The sequence below is a fragment of the Monodelphis domestica genome, chromosome 1 (assembly GCF_027887165.1).
Source record: "Monodelphis domestica isolate mMonDom1 chromosome 1, mMonDom1.pri, whole genome shotgun sequence".
NCBI classification, from domain to species: domain Eukaryota; kingdom Metazoa; phylum Chordata; class Mammalia; order Didelphimorphia; family Didelphidae; genus Monodelphis; species Monodelphis domestica.
This window is the reverse complement of record NC_077227.1, coordinates 672945387-672962016: the sequence shown is the minus strand read 5'-3', so window position 1 is coordinate 672962016 and position 16630 is coordinate 672945387. Positions and strand designations below refer to the sequence as shown.

Below are 16630 nucleotides of genomic sequence, written 5' to 3'. Positions count from 1 at the left end.
AATATCATTATACTGTTTTTAAAAAAAGGTAATTATGGGGCAGCTAGATAGCACAGTGGCTAGACTGCTAGGCTTTGAGTTGTGAGTACCTGAGTTCAGATGTGGCCTCAGACACTTACAAGCTATGTGACTCTGGGCAAGAGATTTAATTCCATTTGCCTAACCCTAGCCGATCTTCTGACTTAGAATTGGTACTAAGAAGGTAAGGATTCAAAAATGGAAGGAAGAACAATAGAATGAAAGAGAAAAACAAAAAAGATGATAAATACAAAGAAAAAAAAAAGACAAACATGACATAATGCAAGGCAAATTAAGGAAGCCAGGAAAAGAACATATGTGATGACTATAACCATGTAAATGGAAAGAACAGCCACAAAATAATTGAAAAATGAATATTTCAAAATTATGAAGAACACACTTGGCCCTAAATAAGAGGAAAAAGAAGATATTACCCCTTTTCTCTTTGTAGAGGTCAGGAGTCAGAACATGTGAAATATTGTATATAATGTCATTTTTTTCATGTATTGATCAGTATTGCTCCATTTTTTTCTTTTCTTTTTTCTTTTAAAAATTTTCTCTGTTATAAAGAAATATTTTTTGAAAAAAATGCAGGAGGAAATCTAGGCAATATAAATACACAATATATCTATAAAAGCCTGTGTTTTAAGCAGGAAAAGTAAGAATTAGGCTAACAGATCTGCTTACAAAGTTATAGCTTTGGCAGAATCATGTAGAGTGAATGTTACAATCCCAAGACCTCTCAAAATAATTGTATGACCATCTGACTTTGCTTGTATAGAATCACATATACCTAAAAATGCTGAGCAACATCTAGCATTTGTAAAACTCTAAAGTGTGAAAGGATTTTTTTATTCACTTTGTTTATTTTGAGTTAATCAATTAAGAACTAAAAGTGCCTCTACTTAATTTTTAGTAAGTCACTAAGTAAGAGAGTTCACAAGTCACTTAACTAGAAAAAAAAGTTCACACCCCCAAAGGCCACAAGAACTGTCTCCCCTTGGGCAGTGCTAGGCAAATTGGGAGGTTGTGATTGGTTCCTGTGAAGTGAGGAGAGACAGGAAGTGACATGGGAAAAGGACTATAAAAGGTGAGACTGAGGAGATGAATTTCTTCCTTCCTTGGTTTTTCAGCAAGGACTCTCTCTCTCTCTCTTGGTTAGCACTTTGGTGGTACACTCTCTTCAGCATGAGTTCTGGTGAAGACTTTTGGCTGTCTTGGCCTCATGTGTGCTGAAGGTTCTGGCTCTTTGGATTTCAGCTTTCTGATTAGGACCTTGGATTTTGGTGAGATTTGCTTTTGGATTCACATTTGTGGTCTGAAGGCACTAGGATTAGGACTTAGGGTATTTGTAGCTAGGCATTTTTTTCTATCTCTTTCCTACATTTCCTGCTTTGATATCTCTACTTTGATGTAAATAAAAGTTGCTAACAGGCATTTTAACTTAAGAAGTTAATTATGTTTTATAAACAGTGACCACAACAATAATTTTTAAAAATTATTAGATTTGTCATACCCATTTTAATTATTACAAAAGTATGGTTTTCTTTTCATACAAGATGGACTTTCTACAAAGATACTGGCATCTTCTCTACTTTACCTGTATAAATAGGAAATGAAAACATAATAAATTAGAATACTGATTTCCAATGTTATTTGCCTGAGTCATGTGTAAATGTGAAATTCATAACATAACATAAATAAGAATAGACAAATTACAGAAATGCAACATGTAAATATATAAATAGACAAATTACAGAATGCAACATGTAAATATATATATATATATATATATATATATATATATATATATATATATACATATATACATATATAAAATGAGGAGACTGGAACACCTGACCTCTAAGGTCACTTCTTTTTTTAAATCTCTGATGTTATATTCTTTGCCATCTCATTAGTCTAAATAAGAATAGACAAATTATAGAAATGCAACATGTAACATGTTGCATTTTATAGAGATAAAATGCACTGCCTGATGTCACTCAAATAATAATCAGCCAAGGTTGGATTTGAATCTAGGCTTTTTTACTCCCAATCCAACATTCTTCACATTGAATCAAATAATCAACTTCAGCTCTTCCTTCCAATGCCAAAGTCAATTTTGAGTTAACCTTACGTTAACTGCTGTGATGGTGAATCTATGGCATGTGTGCCAAAGATAGCACATAGAGACCTCTCTGTGGGTATGCTATCACCCACCAGAGTTAGTTACTAGAAAGGCAGAGGGACTCAGGAGGAGCTGCTCCCTTCCCCCTCTCCACCATGCCTCCTGACCCCTCTACCCAGTAGCCCAATGGAAGAGCTTACTCCCTCCCCTGAGTGCTCTAGCCATTCCCCATCCTTTCTTCCCCCCCCCCCCCCCGCCCCAATCTGGGGTAAGGTGGTAGGGAAGTGGGAGGGGACACTTGATCTCTGGGAAGATCATGGCATGTAGTCCGGGGGTGGGACAGGGATGAGGCATGGTATATGGACACTAAGTGTTCACACTGGGCTCCCACAATATCATATCAGACAATAACAAACGCCAACAGAGACTACTTTTGTCTATTAGATAACTGAAATAAAAAATGTTCTTGCTTCTGGTTCTAGTCAAGTTCTTTATTTCTTGAAATTTTCACCTTCTATTTCTTGTGAGTAAATGAGATGACAGACTGTAAGAGATGTGGAGATCATTCTTACAATTGGGGAAAGAAAAGGAGGGAAAGATAGAATGGGAGGTGGGAAAAGACTATTCGAAGCCTACTCCCCTAGCATCTGTGCAATACAGTGATTCATTTTGCTGTTCCAGAAACAAACTAAAAGTGTTTACAATAAATGTGCCTGTTATATCTGAAGCTGTTTTCATTTTTTTCCCATGCAATGGGATTAAGTGCCCTATCTGGTTGTTACAATAGAAGCCAACTTATGTTTCAATGTGACTTGACATTTTTGTAGAGACCTCCCCCAAAGAGTGATTTTAAAAAATATATATATATATATACATATATAATTTTTCCATAGAAGTATTTACTTTTCTCTTTTCCTGAACAGGCACCCAGAACTCTTCTAGCAGGCGAGGGAAAGGCTGTTGATTAATCATTGCCAATCCCTATCCCCAAGCCACATAGAAGAAAAAAAGAATGAGCATTCTTTTAAGTGAATTCACAGTTTTATCTTGGGGGAAGTCAGATTGAGGGAGAGGCAGCAAAGTGAAAGTTTCCTCAGACAAAGTGTTAAATGACTTCAGATGGTCAACTCTTTATTTCATAATTCCTCTTTGTTTTTCACTGTAATCTGAACTACAGGTCAAAAGAGAAAGTCTCTGTAGTAGAGTGTTAGATAATCAATTTCAAAGCTTGTCTGCAAGGTCAGGGAGTAAATACACCTGAAAACAGTTAAAGTCTCTGATGAAATGTAAACATTGGATGGGAGTGGATGGAACAATTTTTAGATTTCTACACCTTTTGGATATTAGAGAAAGTTCTCTATTAGGCAATGACTTCATTTTTAACTTGTCTCGCCCTCCTGAAATAGTAAGAGGAATGAACAAAACACAAACCCTTTATGAAGGTCAAAGACATGTGTTTGACATTGTTAAAAAGTGATTCTTTATCCTATGAAATGAAATATATGATTATAATCTCAATGTGCCTTCCTAAATTACATTTTTAATTGACATTTTGCTCTGTTAGTTGTTAATGAGATTTAACTTCTAGGGATGATTCTGACAAGTTTAATACATCAATCAGGGATTTGCAAGGAGTCTAGATAAAACAAAATATAGAAAGACTGAGTAGCATAAAAGAGATAATGACTGAAGAAAAGATTTGGAACACACATTTGTTAACCATTTATAGTTGGAAGGATTTGTATACATCTTGGTGAAATGTAAAAACTTTTTTCCACTGATACAAAATGGACAATTGTAAAAAATTTTTATTTAAATTTTTGGTAACAGCATTACGTGATTACAGGCATTCTAAATCATTGAGGATGCGGAAAAAAATCTTCAAATAAGTAAAAAAAGATTTTACAGAGGTACATATGTGCATTTATATACATATATGTAACATATGTAATTTGAACTGCTTTCATGCTTCATATCACAAAAATGAATGTGCATCACTTTCAGCTACAATTTAGTGGTGATTATATACATATTTAAAGCTTATTGAAAAAGGTCCAAAGATAACAGAGGCTAAATAACAAGGACTCTTGCACAACTGCATCATAATTATAAAAATACAAATGAAGTTTATCTTATATAATTAAGTGATCTAATATAGATCTAACATGAAAATATTAACTTTGTAAAATAATTTCACAGGTGAAGGCTAAGTTCTGGGGTATGAAAACTTTTCAATAATCCATGTGACAATTCTGAGACATTGTCATTGTAATTTTTAAAGATAGTCTTCTTACATGTCCAAGACTCAAATTTAAAAAAATAACAACTTATTTTATGGATATGTTTTAGCTGTATTGATTATCTGAAATATATATTCTGCTTTGATAGATGATTTACAAATATTCTGGATAGAATCTATAATAACTAAAAAGAAAAAGTATATAAATAATTAGGCATTTAGTCCAATCAATTTAATCACCAAACTGGAAAATTCAGGCTACGAAAGGGATTCTTTCTTTCTTTTTTTTCTCTTTTTCTTCCTCTTCTGTCTTTCCTTTTTTTTCTCCTTGTGGTAGACAAGTGCATAGAGAAAAGAGAGCGGTCAATTACTTAATGTGTCTGAATATCCTAACCAAATTAATCAGAGATTTAACAAGTATCCATTTTATATTAAATAAAGAAGGCTTTATTATCAGGTAACGTTGGGACCTATATACAGAGAAATTAATTTTGGCATAGTCAAATGTTTCAGTTAAGCTGTCTTGATGACTTATCCAGATTTCTATATACCAAATTCTGCCATAGCTCATCTGGGAAGTCCAAGTGGAAGAGCTGGCAATGGAACAAATTTTCTGATACTACTTGAATATGGTTAGATTACTCCATTATGATAAAGGAAGTAACATAAAGTTTGTCTCATCGGTGGCTTTCAAACAACCTTTTAAAGAAAAATTGCATAAAATAAGTATGACTGTGTCCATTTTTATTATTAAGCTTTTTAAAATTACTGTCCTTGTGAGGATCACAAATTCTGAACTGAAAACTGGCACTCTGGGCATTCTTTTTCTGAATATATGCTTCAAGCAAAGTAATTTAACATGCATGGGGAAAATATGTGAATTATTCATCTTTCTTCCAATCCTCTTTCTCAAAAACACTCATAAAAAATCTCTGTAATTCTATCAACAGTGACTTCCCAAAAAGTACACTTGATTTATTTTTAAATTTTTGTTTTAAATCAACAGTGAACTTTTAGGCAACTGTTTTCTCATATTGGGGGGGAAGTATCTATGCAGCCATAATTTTGCTTATCAGTTAAAATTTTTTAACATAACTAAACTAATATTTTCTGAATCTAAATAAGCAGATGAGTGATATCTCCCCTTTAAAACTGTATATGAAGTTGACTATCTTAAAAAGTTGTTTATCATTTATACCATGATGCCAATTGGCAAACAAATCCTCCTCCACAATGGATCATTTGTTTTCCAAAGAAAATGTATTTCATTATGCTGATGTTGTTATTACAAGTGTTTTGTGTTATAATCATTATTTTAAAATATAATTTGAAATATGAAAGGAGACAAATATAGGAAATATCAATATGGATATCAGTAAGGGACAGTAAAACATCTGGGTCAAAGTTCCAAGTGTGGTTTTATCTATAGGATACCAAAGAGCATTCAGATAAATGATTACTTTTATCATTCATACAGATGTTTTGTATCATATTTTAAAAGTCTTAATTTCCTCATCCTTCTACAACCAAAAAATCAAAATTTTCACCAACTGTAGCTGAAAACTTAGATTCTAAAAAAAAAAAATTCAGATTCCCAATAAAATGTGAAAAATGTTGAAAATCATTTAGACTTTAAAAAATTTAATCAATTCAGTTTGGGTTAAGAATATAAAAATATTTCATTAAACAGCTGGAGGAACAATGAATATAACTTGAAACCAAAAAAGAATTCTAAATGAGAACTGGCATAATTTACTTGTGGTAGTTTTAACAATGCAGTTCATTTAAATTGTCTATTTGGTATCTTTGCAAACAACCAGGTGGCTACTCCATTTTTAACTTTTTTTTTGTAAGAAATCATTTTAATTAATTTTCATTACTTAAAATAATTTCTTTTCACTAATAGTATTTTTAATTTTAATGAATTGCAATGCCTATTGCAGGTTTCATGTATCGTGAGACACTAATCTTATTTATCCTTTCAAAACAGAATGAGTATGTTCTGCCATACATTTGAATTTTAGTTGTGACTGGAAATAAATTCATGATTTTTCCTATATTTGTAAATATATTAACTTTTGGAAATCAGAAAGCAAGTATCTAGCTTAGAATATTATAGAGTGTTTCAAAATTCATTATAAAGCACTGAAACTGGCTATAAGCTCAAAATCCTCCCCATTTACTTTTTACATAAATGATTTTATATCCTATATTATTCCTCAAACTACATTTCATCAAAGACAAATCATCATCTTTAATACTTGCGCCTATTTAGACAGAAATCTTTAATGCCTTCATTGAGATGAAGAGTAAACCAACAGTCTCCTTTTTGGCCTCATTTTCTTCTTTTACCTTCAAATTTCTATATTTGGTTTTGAATGTTCAATAATATACCCCAGGACTCTGCTGTATTGCTGTTTGCTCCACAGCAGAACTCTGCATAAATCAGATGCCTCTTGGGAACCTACCCAAGATGTGTACCATTACTAATACCAAAAGGAGGTTTGGGTTTGTTTGGGTTTTTTTTTTTAACTATAAAAGGTTTCATCAAAGAACAATGTTATAGTGAGGCTATAGTATATTTCTAAAAGTTTTTCATCCCCTCTATTCTGTAACCATAAAATCTTGCAAGTAACTTGTAGTTTCATGAGCTACTCTGTCAAATGCATTGGCTCACCAGGATCCACTTCTATGAACTACATTTCAGGCACTGAAGAAATACTTGTTGGTGGTTTCCATCAAAAAGGTTCACAGGAACATATGGTGATGGCAGAAAGAGACTAAGACACTGTTAGACTCATTTGTTTTTTCAACATTGAGTTCATCACTCTTTTGCTCACTATTCACTGGTTGTTTTCCTCTTGTAGTCTTTGAACAGTACTATCAAGTAGCTCCATAGATTCTCTCAATGTGACATTAATTGTGAATGACTGTGGTTTAATGGTTAGCCCGTAACTAAAATTCATTTCTGGATCCTCATCTGGATTGGCAAGGAAATTGCACTGGTGTGCTAGAATGGCAATGAAGAGAAACAGCTGTATTTTGGACAGCTCTTCCCCAATGCACCTACGTTTGCCCATCGAGAATATCATGACCCCACTAGCCAAGTCTTTGTCAATGAATCCTTTTTTGTCCAGGAATCGGGCTGGATTGAAGTCTTCTGGGTTCTGCCACTTCTCTGGGTCATGATTAACTGACCACTGGTTGATAAACACCACTGTATCTTTGGGAATGTGATAGCCCATGACTGAGGTGTCAATGGTGGTGGCATGTGGGATGGTAACAGGCACAAAGCTACTGAAGCGCATGGCTTCATACAGAAAAGCCATGACATAAGGAAGATGAGGCTGATCATTCAAGGAGGGCAATCGATCACGCCCCACCACTCTATCCAATTCTTCCTGTACCTGGGCCTGCACTTTGGGATACCTGTTTTTAAAAACACAAGAGGAGAAACAATTAGGGAGAGTAATTTCGATTGCATCAAGAACAGATAGTTATTTTAAATTGTCTATTTGGGAAGGAGTTTGATTATTCTAAAATCTTCTAGGATGAGAGGCTAATGTAACATTTCCCTCACAATATAAGTGTATCTAAAGAACTCAGAGGTTTTGGTTACATCAGTAATTTAACCTGGGGGGGGGGGCATGCAGGACATTGCATATTAAAAGTTTTGCAGGATACTGCATGTTGAAAGTGTTCTTACTCGATAGAAAAAAAGACTAAGTTTCTTCATGTCAAAGGCCTATGCTGTGTGATTTTTCTGTTCTATCTTCTTAAATGAGAGTTATTTGAGGTGTTGGGTTTTTTTTTAAAGCCTTGCATATTGATGCTCACTATAACCATGTGAAAAGTCATTTTTTCCCTCCCCTATACTGTTTGAAAGGAATTCCAAAATGATAGCATTTCTTAATCCCAACTGTTTGGCTGAAAAAATAGAGGCTTTTCTGTCTTTCTTTACTTTTTTTTTCTTTTTCTAATTACATTTATAAGAAGAGGCAGGCAGACAAGTGCAAGATGGCATGATAATTTGGGAACAATAAAGTGAGGAAAACCCACTCACTAAATAAACATTTTTCTTGTCCCTTCCTAAATGTTTGCCTTGGCTAGAAATTTTCTAACGATAAATTTCCAGCTTTGATTTTCACCCTGTAAAGTAGTTAGGAACCATCTGAAGGGCACTAAAAAGTGAAATTTAGAATTGTTGCAAGGTTTTTAAATGTGGTTGAGATTTTCCAAAACCAAACTGTTTCAGAAATAACTAATACCATTCCTTCAACTGTTGTGTAACGGCATTCACTCAAATGACATTAATGAACTAGACTGTGCTCTCTACTTCCAAATACTAGTTTTCCCTCCACTGTCGTTCAGGGTTGTGGTTGCCACAGCTCGTCTGGCAGCTCTAGCTTTCTGGGAAGAACCTCCCAGAAGTTGTAAGCAGCCTCCCCTCTATAATAAGTTGCCGCTGAGGGTTATACTTGTATCATTAGGTTGTGTAGGCGCATGTACCTACAGGGACTGCTCTTAAAGGGTGGCAATGTCTAAGCTTTTGTTTTGCTCCTTCGAGTCACGCGATCACGATAAAGAAACTACAGGAGATGAGGAGGACCTCGGTACATCCCCACACAGTCTGAGCTGTTCCTGACTGGTGGAGAGCATCCTCTCCACCGAAACCTATTGCACCAAGCCGTCTTTGCATTCTATGACTCCTTTCCCCAATTCTATTTTCTGTGACGCTCTAAGCTTACTCCTTCCTTCCTTTCTAATAAGACTTTGTGTTTCTGGCTCCAAGCCCAAAGCTTCCGTGCTAGTTAATCTTGATCTGGGACACAACCAAGGCTCGAGGAGGGGTTAGAGGGTTGGGAGAAGGGAAGGGGGGGAGAAGGGGGAGGGAGGAGGGGGAAGGGCTGCCAGGCTCGGGGCTTGCTTTGCTTCTTTCGGTTTACTTCCTTGGGAAACAAAGCCTTAAATTGTCTGCTCTACTTGAGGGCTAGAGCCAGCATCAGATCCGCGCTGCTGACTAAGCTAAGCCCCAGAGCGCCTAATGGGCTGATGTGTTTATTTAACATATTTACTGCCTTACACTTTCCACTGAGGAGTAGGGCAGAGAGGTGGAGGAAAGGGGAGAAGGGGAGGAGGAACAGACTCCTAGTGCTTTTCCTGTGCTTGGGAGGGAGGGACGAAGAAAGGAAGAAAGGCTGGGCTGCGGGATCTATAAGTGCTTTTTAAAGGTCTGTTTATCTACAAGTGCTTAATACAGATCTGGGAGACTCCTCTGGCTTCCGCAACTCTCAAAAATGAAGGAGGCACAACTCTGCAGAATACGCTGCGTCACTACGTGTGACTGGAGTCACGGAATGGTCCGTAGAGACCTCTAATTTCTTACTGGAAGCAGCGCACAAGCCCAAGAGAGAGGTTGTGAAAGCTGAACATGACTGGGGAGTCTGATAGATATTAAGACCTAAATCTGTTCCTGGTCCAGACCCTGGCCCCTTCTCCCTAGGTAAGTACAGCCTTACCTTATGAATAAGATGAGAAGCCACTGTAGTGCAGTGGAAAGCGTGTCCTGACTGGCCCCGAAAATATCTGTGACTGTGGCTGGCACGTACTCGGTGTCCAGGCGCAGCCCAGGCTTTACTTCTCCAGGGTTCTCTTCTTCCTTCCCCACTGTGTGGATGAAGGCGTCCATCATGTCCCGAGGTGGGGCTCCGGGCTGCAGGCTGCTCTTATGTTTCAGGAACTTGTCGAGAACGAAGCTGTAGAAGTCTTGGTTAAGCTTCTGGAAGTCGCGGAAAGCAGTGCGCACGGGATTGGGGAAGCGCTGAAGCCAGGGCAGTACATCCACCAAGCTGCCGGCCCCCACCGTGCGACCGAAGCGCTCGTTGTGGCTCAGCAGCTCACGGAACTCTTCGTCGCTATGGCTGTAGCGGCAGCCGAAGCACACGGCACTCATCACATTGGCCACGGCCACCACAGTGAGGGGCCCGGGGTTCAGGAAGGCACCCCCGGCGCTACCTTGCACCAGCAATTCCACCAGCTCCCGCGTCTCGCTCAGCACGTGCTGCTCCAAGACCTGGCGGCTGCGGACTTGTCCAGTGGAGAATGCGCGCACTGTGCCGTGCGCCACCCGCCGTTGCACCTTCCAGAGCTCTGAATATTTGTTGAAAGCCAAGCTGCGGCCGTTGGACACCACCTGGAAGGAGGCGAACGGTGGGCGGCTAGCGAAGGCAGCACCCTGTTGTAACAAGGCCTGACGAATGGCGCGCTCGCCATTCAGCACCACAACCGGGCAGTTGCCCAGACGGATCTGGAAAACGTCGCCGTAGCGGCGGGCCAAGCGAGTGAAGGAGAGATGAGGGATGCTGCCCACCTCCACCGCGTTTCCGATCAGGGGCCACTGGAATGGACCAGGGGGGCGGCAGCTAGCCCATGGGGTTCGACGGACACGCCGTAGAAGCCACTGGCCCAAGTGGACAACGGCTAGCACGGAGAAGAGAAGCAGGAGGGTGGTCTGCTGTGTGGACAGAAGACCGGGCAGCCAGGTTTCTTCGCTACTTCGGCTTGTTGCCATGCTGTGGGGGAGATACGATCCATGGGTATTAAGAGTGATGAAGGGGCGGGGAGCGGGGACGGACAGTTTGGGGAGAGAGAGCAAAGAGGCTCAGAGCACCTGGTGGAATTAAGTCAGGATAGACCAACCCATACCTGATGTAAACAACTATAACTAGAGGGGAAGGAGGAGGTTGTGATTAATTTCGTCAGGACAGATTTGGCTCCGTTTCCCTCACACGCTCTGCTAAGGATGCTGCTTGTGGGAAGATATTGAATTCCACCAGCATCTACCCTGCATTGTTCTTCTTCCCGTCGAACTCCCCTCAACCCCTTCTAGTCACTCCCTTTTTACTTTTAGGGTAGGGGAAGAGAAAGGGACAGGTGTGTCTTCGGAGAAACGTTCCCAAAACATCAGTATAACGGTACCTCCAGAAAAAGAAAGCCCCGAGGGGGATCTAGGCATGGACTGCCCCTCTTCCCTCTATCTCCCAATCGGTGCATTCCCTAGTCCTTCCTCCACCCTTCACACACCCATCTGCAAAAACTGGTAAAACAAGAAGGTAAAGGCTTCCCAAACTTCTCAAAGATACTACTGACCTGTGGGTAGGCTCTGCTTCCGGCAACGTCTGAGGAGTAAGGAGCTGAGGAAATGACTGTAGCTCTGGTTACAATCAAGGCTCAGCTGCGTCGAAGAGAGAACGCTATCAGACCTCTATATTCCTGACAGTCTCATTCTCAAAGGCTGCAAGGTGGAGATTATATTTTAACTTGCTCCATAGAGTTTGAAATTCGTCCCCACCACAGTCCAGGGGGCGAAATTAGGGGATATGGAGTAAACTGAGGTGAGATGAGACTATGAAAAGGCAGTTAGCTTCCCAGGTGCTCTGCACCCTGGGACGGGAATTATGCTAAGATTTTCTAGCAGCGCTCGACGTAGTTTGAGGATCAAGGATGGCAGAATCAGCCCCCACTTTTAGCTGGCAGAGCCGGTGTGGAACAGGAATTTGCTACTTGCAAACCAAACTAGCCTGGACTTTGGAAATGCGGCATCCCATTTCTCCCGGTTTTAAGGACTCTGAAAAGGAGGAGGGATGGAAGGAGGGAGGGAGGGAAAAAAGAAGGGAGGTGGGAGCCGGTCGGAGCATCCGCAGTTAGAGTGGACCTGGAAGGGGCGGGGCACTGCAGGCAGAGGGGAGGGGCCTTTAAGACTACCACTGCTTGAGTTAGACCTCTGTCCCTAAAGGCAAATGGAGTGGGAGAATAAGAGCCTGGAGGCAGTACAGCCCAAAGCAGGATTTAATGGAGTAATTTAGCAAATTTACTCGAGAATACAGTTGGTAAGTTCTTTTTACAATAATATGCAGTCACCCCTAGTATAAACTATACTCTGGATCCCAGGCCTTGGATTCTATCTAGCTTCCATTTAGAACTGAATCCTAGCACCAAAGTGACTCCTCACCCCTACGACCACCATCTTTCTCCAGTGTTAACTCTCACTTGGGAATCTGTGGGTCAATGTAAACATTCAGGCTTTGTATCTCTTTATACCTAATATATTCCCAGCCTTTCTGGAATCTCTTTTCCTCTTTGTCCCGTAGCTCCATTTGAGGAAACTTCCTTTACCAATTGCAGATGTGCAACTGCTCTGTTCCCTACTGTTTTAGAGAGTTGCCAGGGGCCGCCGAGACATTGACTTGTCTAGAATCAGGTGGCCTGTACCTGTCAGTTGGGTTTCTACCTCAACGTAGATCTTCCCAACCACCTTCTCTCCCATTTTACCCACCTGTAAAGACTTGGAGTCAGTGGCTTTAAATGTCCCAACTCTAAACCTATAATCCAAGTCTTTGATTCAGTATGCCTTGATGCCCCTCTAATTTTATTCTCTTGGTCAGTTGCCAGCTATCCCCCATGTCCAATACAGGTAAAAGTGGTGTGGGACTGCGCTACGAAATGAATAAACTGTAAACTAGGGAAACGGGAGAATCCTTTGCGGCTCCTGCTTGCTTCTTTCCCACTCTGCAGCCATCTATCAGCTATCTGCCATTAGCTACCTACTAATTTAAAATGTCCCCTAACCCCTATCCCATTAGAAACAGCTAGATCGCTAAATGGTCCGCTGTTCTGGAGTCTTGAATTCAAAATCGGCCTCAGAAACGTAGTAGCTTTGTGACCTTGAGCAAGTTACTTAACCTCTGTCTCAGTTTCGTCATTTGTAAAGTGAAGTTAATAGCTCCTCTCGGGGCTGTCGTGGAGACAAAATGAGAGAACTGCTAAGCTAATGCATAATAGACACGACGTAAATATATTCCCTATCCTTATATCTTATTTTTTTCCCCTACGAACTTCACAAATAAAGCAACCACAAATATGAAGAACAAGAACTGTATCAGAAAGTGTAAATTTGTTTTTAAGGTGCCTAAGTATACAACTATATATTTAAGACACACGTGAGTACTTTTTCTTATAAGGCACAAAGGATGAGATTTCAGGTATCCTCCTTGGAGGATCAACCATAATCATAATTATAAACGGGAGCCCAGCAGACGGCGCAGAGCCTCGTCTTCTTGCCGTTTTCTTAGGCGAACAACCAAGCAGGACTATTTGCCCGTAGACGCCCGGTCTGGGCCGGCATTCTCACTCGCTCCACAAATAAAACAGCCTTTAATCTCGGGCACCCACTCTCCCGCCGTCTATTCAGGCTAGGCAGCCTCAAGGGAAGATTTTCTAGAGAGAGCAGACCCCATAAGGAGGGTGGGGCGAGACAGGACAGGCTGGTGTTCCTTGGTGGGACTGAGGAGGCTACGCAAAAGAAAGGAAGGGGGAAAAATTGAATTGTCTCCCGAGCTTGAGAGAGTTGAGAAGTTTGTGGTGTGTGTGTGTGTGTGTGTGTGTGTGTGTGTGTGTGTGTGTGTGTGTGTGTGTGTGTGTGTGTGTTTTTCCTTCTCCTGGGTCGCCTCCCCTTTGCGTGCGGAGTTTGCATTGCGTGCGCGGCTTCTGGAAAGCCGGCTCTAAGTCATCCCCTCAGCACTCATCTGGGCTCTCCCTCCTCCCGCGCCTTCTCACGGTACCTGACACGCAGAGGCTGTTCTGCCAGCAGTGTGGGGGAGGGAGAAGCAGCAGCACCCCGCCTCCCCCCCCCACCCCCTGTCCGACACGCACACACGCCACCCAGCCTCCTCCCTCCTCCGAGCTCTAGCGACTGAGGGAGGCCCAGCCTTGTATCTAAGTCACCTGTTAAACCCATCAGACCTAAAGGGAGATGTTTCCGGAGCTTCGCGGCAGGGCTACCAGTCCCTGCTTCATTCCTGCCTGCGAAGTTGAACGTGTGGATGCATGTGTCTACGGCTCCTCTTAAGGGAGATGAGGATGGGTTTCGTGGTTTGTTTGGTTTGGGGTCCCCCCCCCTTTTCTGGCTTCTTCAAACGTGCTGCAAAGAAATCGCGTGACCCTTCCTTCTTGGGCTCCTTTACAAAAAGCATTCTCAAGAGGAGTGATCTAACAGGTCCTTTCTCTTCTGCCTTTCCCCCCCTCTTAAGTAGAGGAGAAATTTGTCTGGCGTGGCATGTGTGTTTTAATTAACTAGATAAATGACATCTCCTCTTGTAGTATTTTCAAGCCGCTGCCTACATCTCCCCTAGGAGAAACTATAGATGAAAAAGACTTCCTGCCGGCCACAACCATCCAGTATCCAGTTCCACAATTATATGTTATATAATAGTATCTATCCAGATTGTCCCCAAAAGTCTTATATATATATATATATATATATAAAATCTCCATAATCCTGTGAGGTAGGATTATTATTCTCATTTTACAAATGAGGAAATTGAGGTTTGGAAAGGATAAATGCCTTCCCCTACGAAACAAGAAGTCAGAATTCCAATTTTTCAAGGTCTACCTGACTCTAGGAACAACCTTCTACCATATCACCTATTATTCCTCCTATTAAGCACCTACTCCATACAAGGCTCTGTCCAGACTCTGGAGATGCATATTATTAAATGCCTACTATGTGTCAAGTGCTAGGGAGACAGAGAAATGAAACCATTTTTTCCCTAAGTAACTTTTTACTTGGGATACAGAGGACATATTCTGATACATAATATAATACATATCCATTTTCAAAGTAAATGTAGAATTGTTTCTGCGGAGCAGAATGCCAGGTACCTGGGGTAGTCTTCTTATAGGGGGTGGTACCCCCTATAAGATATGTGAAGAGAGCAGATAGTTCCAAGAGGTAATGGTGTGCAGGATCTTGACTTTGGAGCCAGTCTATGCAAAAGCATTGAGGTGGGAAATGGAATGCTACCTACCAGGAGCAGCCAGTATGATGGTTTGATTGGAATGTAAAGGAAATGAAATGTAAAGTCATATGTCATCATTCTGGAAAGGCAGGCTGGAGACAAATTGTTCAATGACAAACAGAAGAGTTTATCTTGGAGGCAATAGAGAGCTACTACAGTTTCTGGAACAATGATGGTCAGATCTGCCCTTCAGGATGATCCTTTTGACTGCTGTATGTAGCATGGGTTGGAGACGATGGAGAGTAGGTATAGAGAGAACTATGAAAAGTGATGGTCTGAATTAGGATTATGGTTATGTCAGTGGAGAAAAGAGAATACATTTGGGAGATGTTATGGTGGAAAAATCAACATCTGGTGATTTATTTGATATGGATGGGGATGGAGAAGAGAAATGAAAGTTGAAGATGAGTCCTAGATTGTGAACCTTGGCAACTAGAAGAATGGTTGTTCTCTTGACAGAAGCAGACCATTTAAAAGGTTTGTATTTGAGGGGGGAGGGGATTAATGAGTTCTATTTTTGAGCTCAAGAGAGGAGTGAGAGCTGGATACATAGATTTGGGAGTCATCTGCACAGAAATGATAGTTGACACCATGGAGACAGAAAGCTAAAATGAAAAATAGTCACTATCTTTAAGGAATTTATATTCTGCTACAGAATGTATTCAACAAACAACAGATAAGTATAGGCATAATCACTTGAGGAAAACAAAGAGGCTTTTTTGTTCAGTCATGACCCAATGGACCACAGCATGCCAGGTTTTTCTGTCCTCCACTATCTCCCAAAGTCTATTCAAGTTCATGTTCGTTATTTCCATGATGCTGTCTATCTATCTCAAACTCTACCATCCCCTTCTCCTTCAATCTTTTCCAACATCAAAGTCTTTTTCTTTGAGTACTGTCTTCTCATTATGTGGCCAAAGTATTTAACCTTCAGCTTCAGTATTTGACCTTCTGGTGACTAGACTACAACAATTAGGGAGATTAGGAAATGGTCAATAATTCCATGTTCCTTCCTCATATGTTACCTGAAGACACACCTGTTATTCGAGTAGAAATTTTGCTTTGCTTTTTCCTTTGCCTTCTGTTTTTGTTTTTAAATTGTGGATTCTGAGGACCATAAAGACAATAGTATACCTACATAATGTCTATGACTAATCATTCCAAAATGAAGAGTTATAGAACAGACATCATCTCATTTTGAAATTGTGATATGCTTTTAAAGAAAGTTAGCAGGAGTCTTTAAAAACTAATTAGTCTCTGGGACAGATTAAAAGTACACATAAGACATAATCACCTTTTCTCCAAGCAGAATTTTACCTTATTTATGTATTTGTCCATTGGCATATGTTTGTTTGGGGAGCAAAGACTGCTGAGATTTCTTTTTCAAGA

General features: G+C 40.3%; 1 protein-coding gene across 2 annotated transcripts; it reads right to left on the bottom strand.

Moving 5' to 3' along the window:
• Positions 1–3936: 3936 nt before the first annotated feature.
• On the bottom strand, positions 3937–12059 carry LOC100011610 (cytochrome P450 1B1). Of its 2 annotated transcripts, XM_007477019.2 has the most exons (3): positions 11535–12059; positions 9905–10957; positions 3937–7814 (listed from the first exon to the last, which is right to left on the bottom strand). In XM_007477019.2, exons 2-3 carry the CDS (start codon positions 10954–10956, stop codon positions 7229–7231), a joined length of 1638 nt encoding a protein of 545 aa, XP_007477081.1. In that variant the 5' UTR covers position 10957; positions 11535–12059; the 3' UTR covers positions 3937–7228. The 2 variants fall into 2 exon arrangements, with proteins under 2 accessions (XP_007477081.1, XP_001365629.2); XM_001365592.4 differs by having other exon boundaries at positions 9905–12038.
• Between the last annotated feature and the right edge of the window lie 4571 nt (positions 12060–16630).

What these genes read in the sequence shown, in the direction of transcription:
- LOC100011610 (XM_007477019.2), bottom strand. Translation starts at nt 10,956, where the DNA reads ATGGCAACAAGCCGAAGTAGCGAAGAAACCTGGCTGCCCGGTCTTCTG. An exon ending in CTTCTCATCTTATTCATAAG is followed by an intron (nt 7,815 to 9,904) that starts GTAAGGCTGTAC and finishes TTTTAAAAACAG; the next exon opens with GTATCCCAAAGTGCAGGCCC.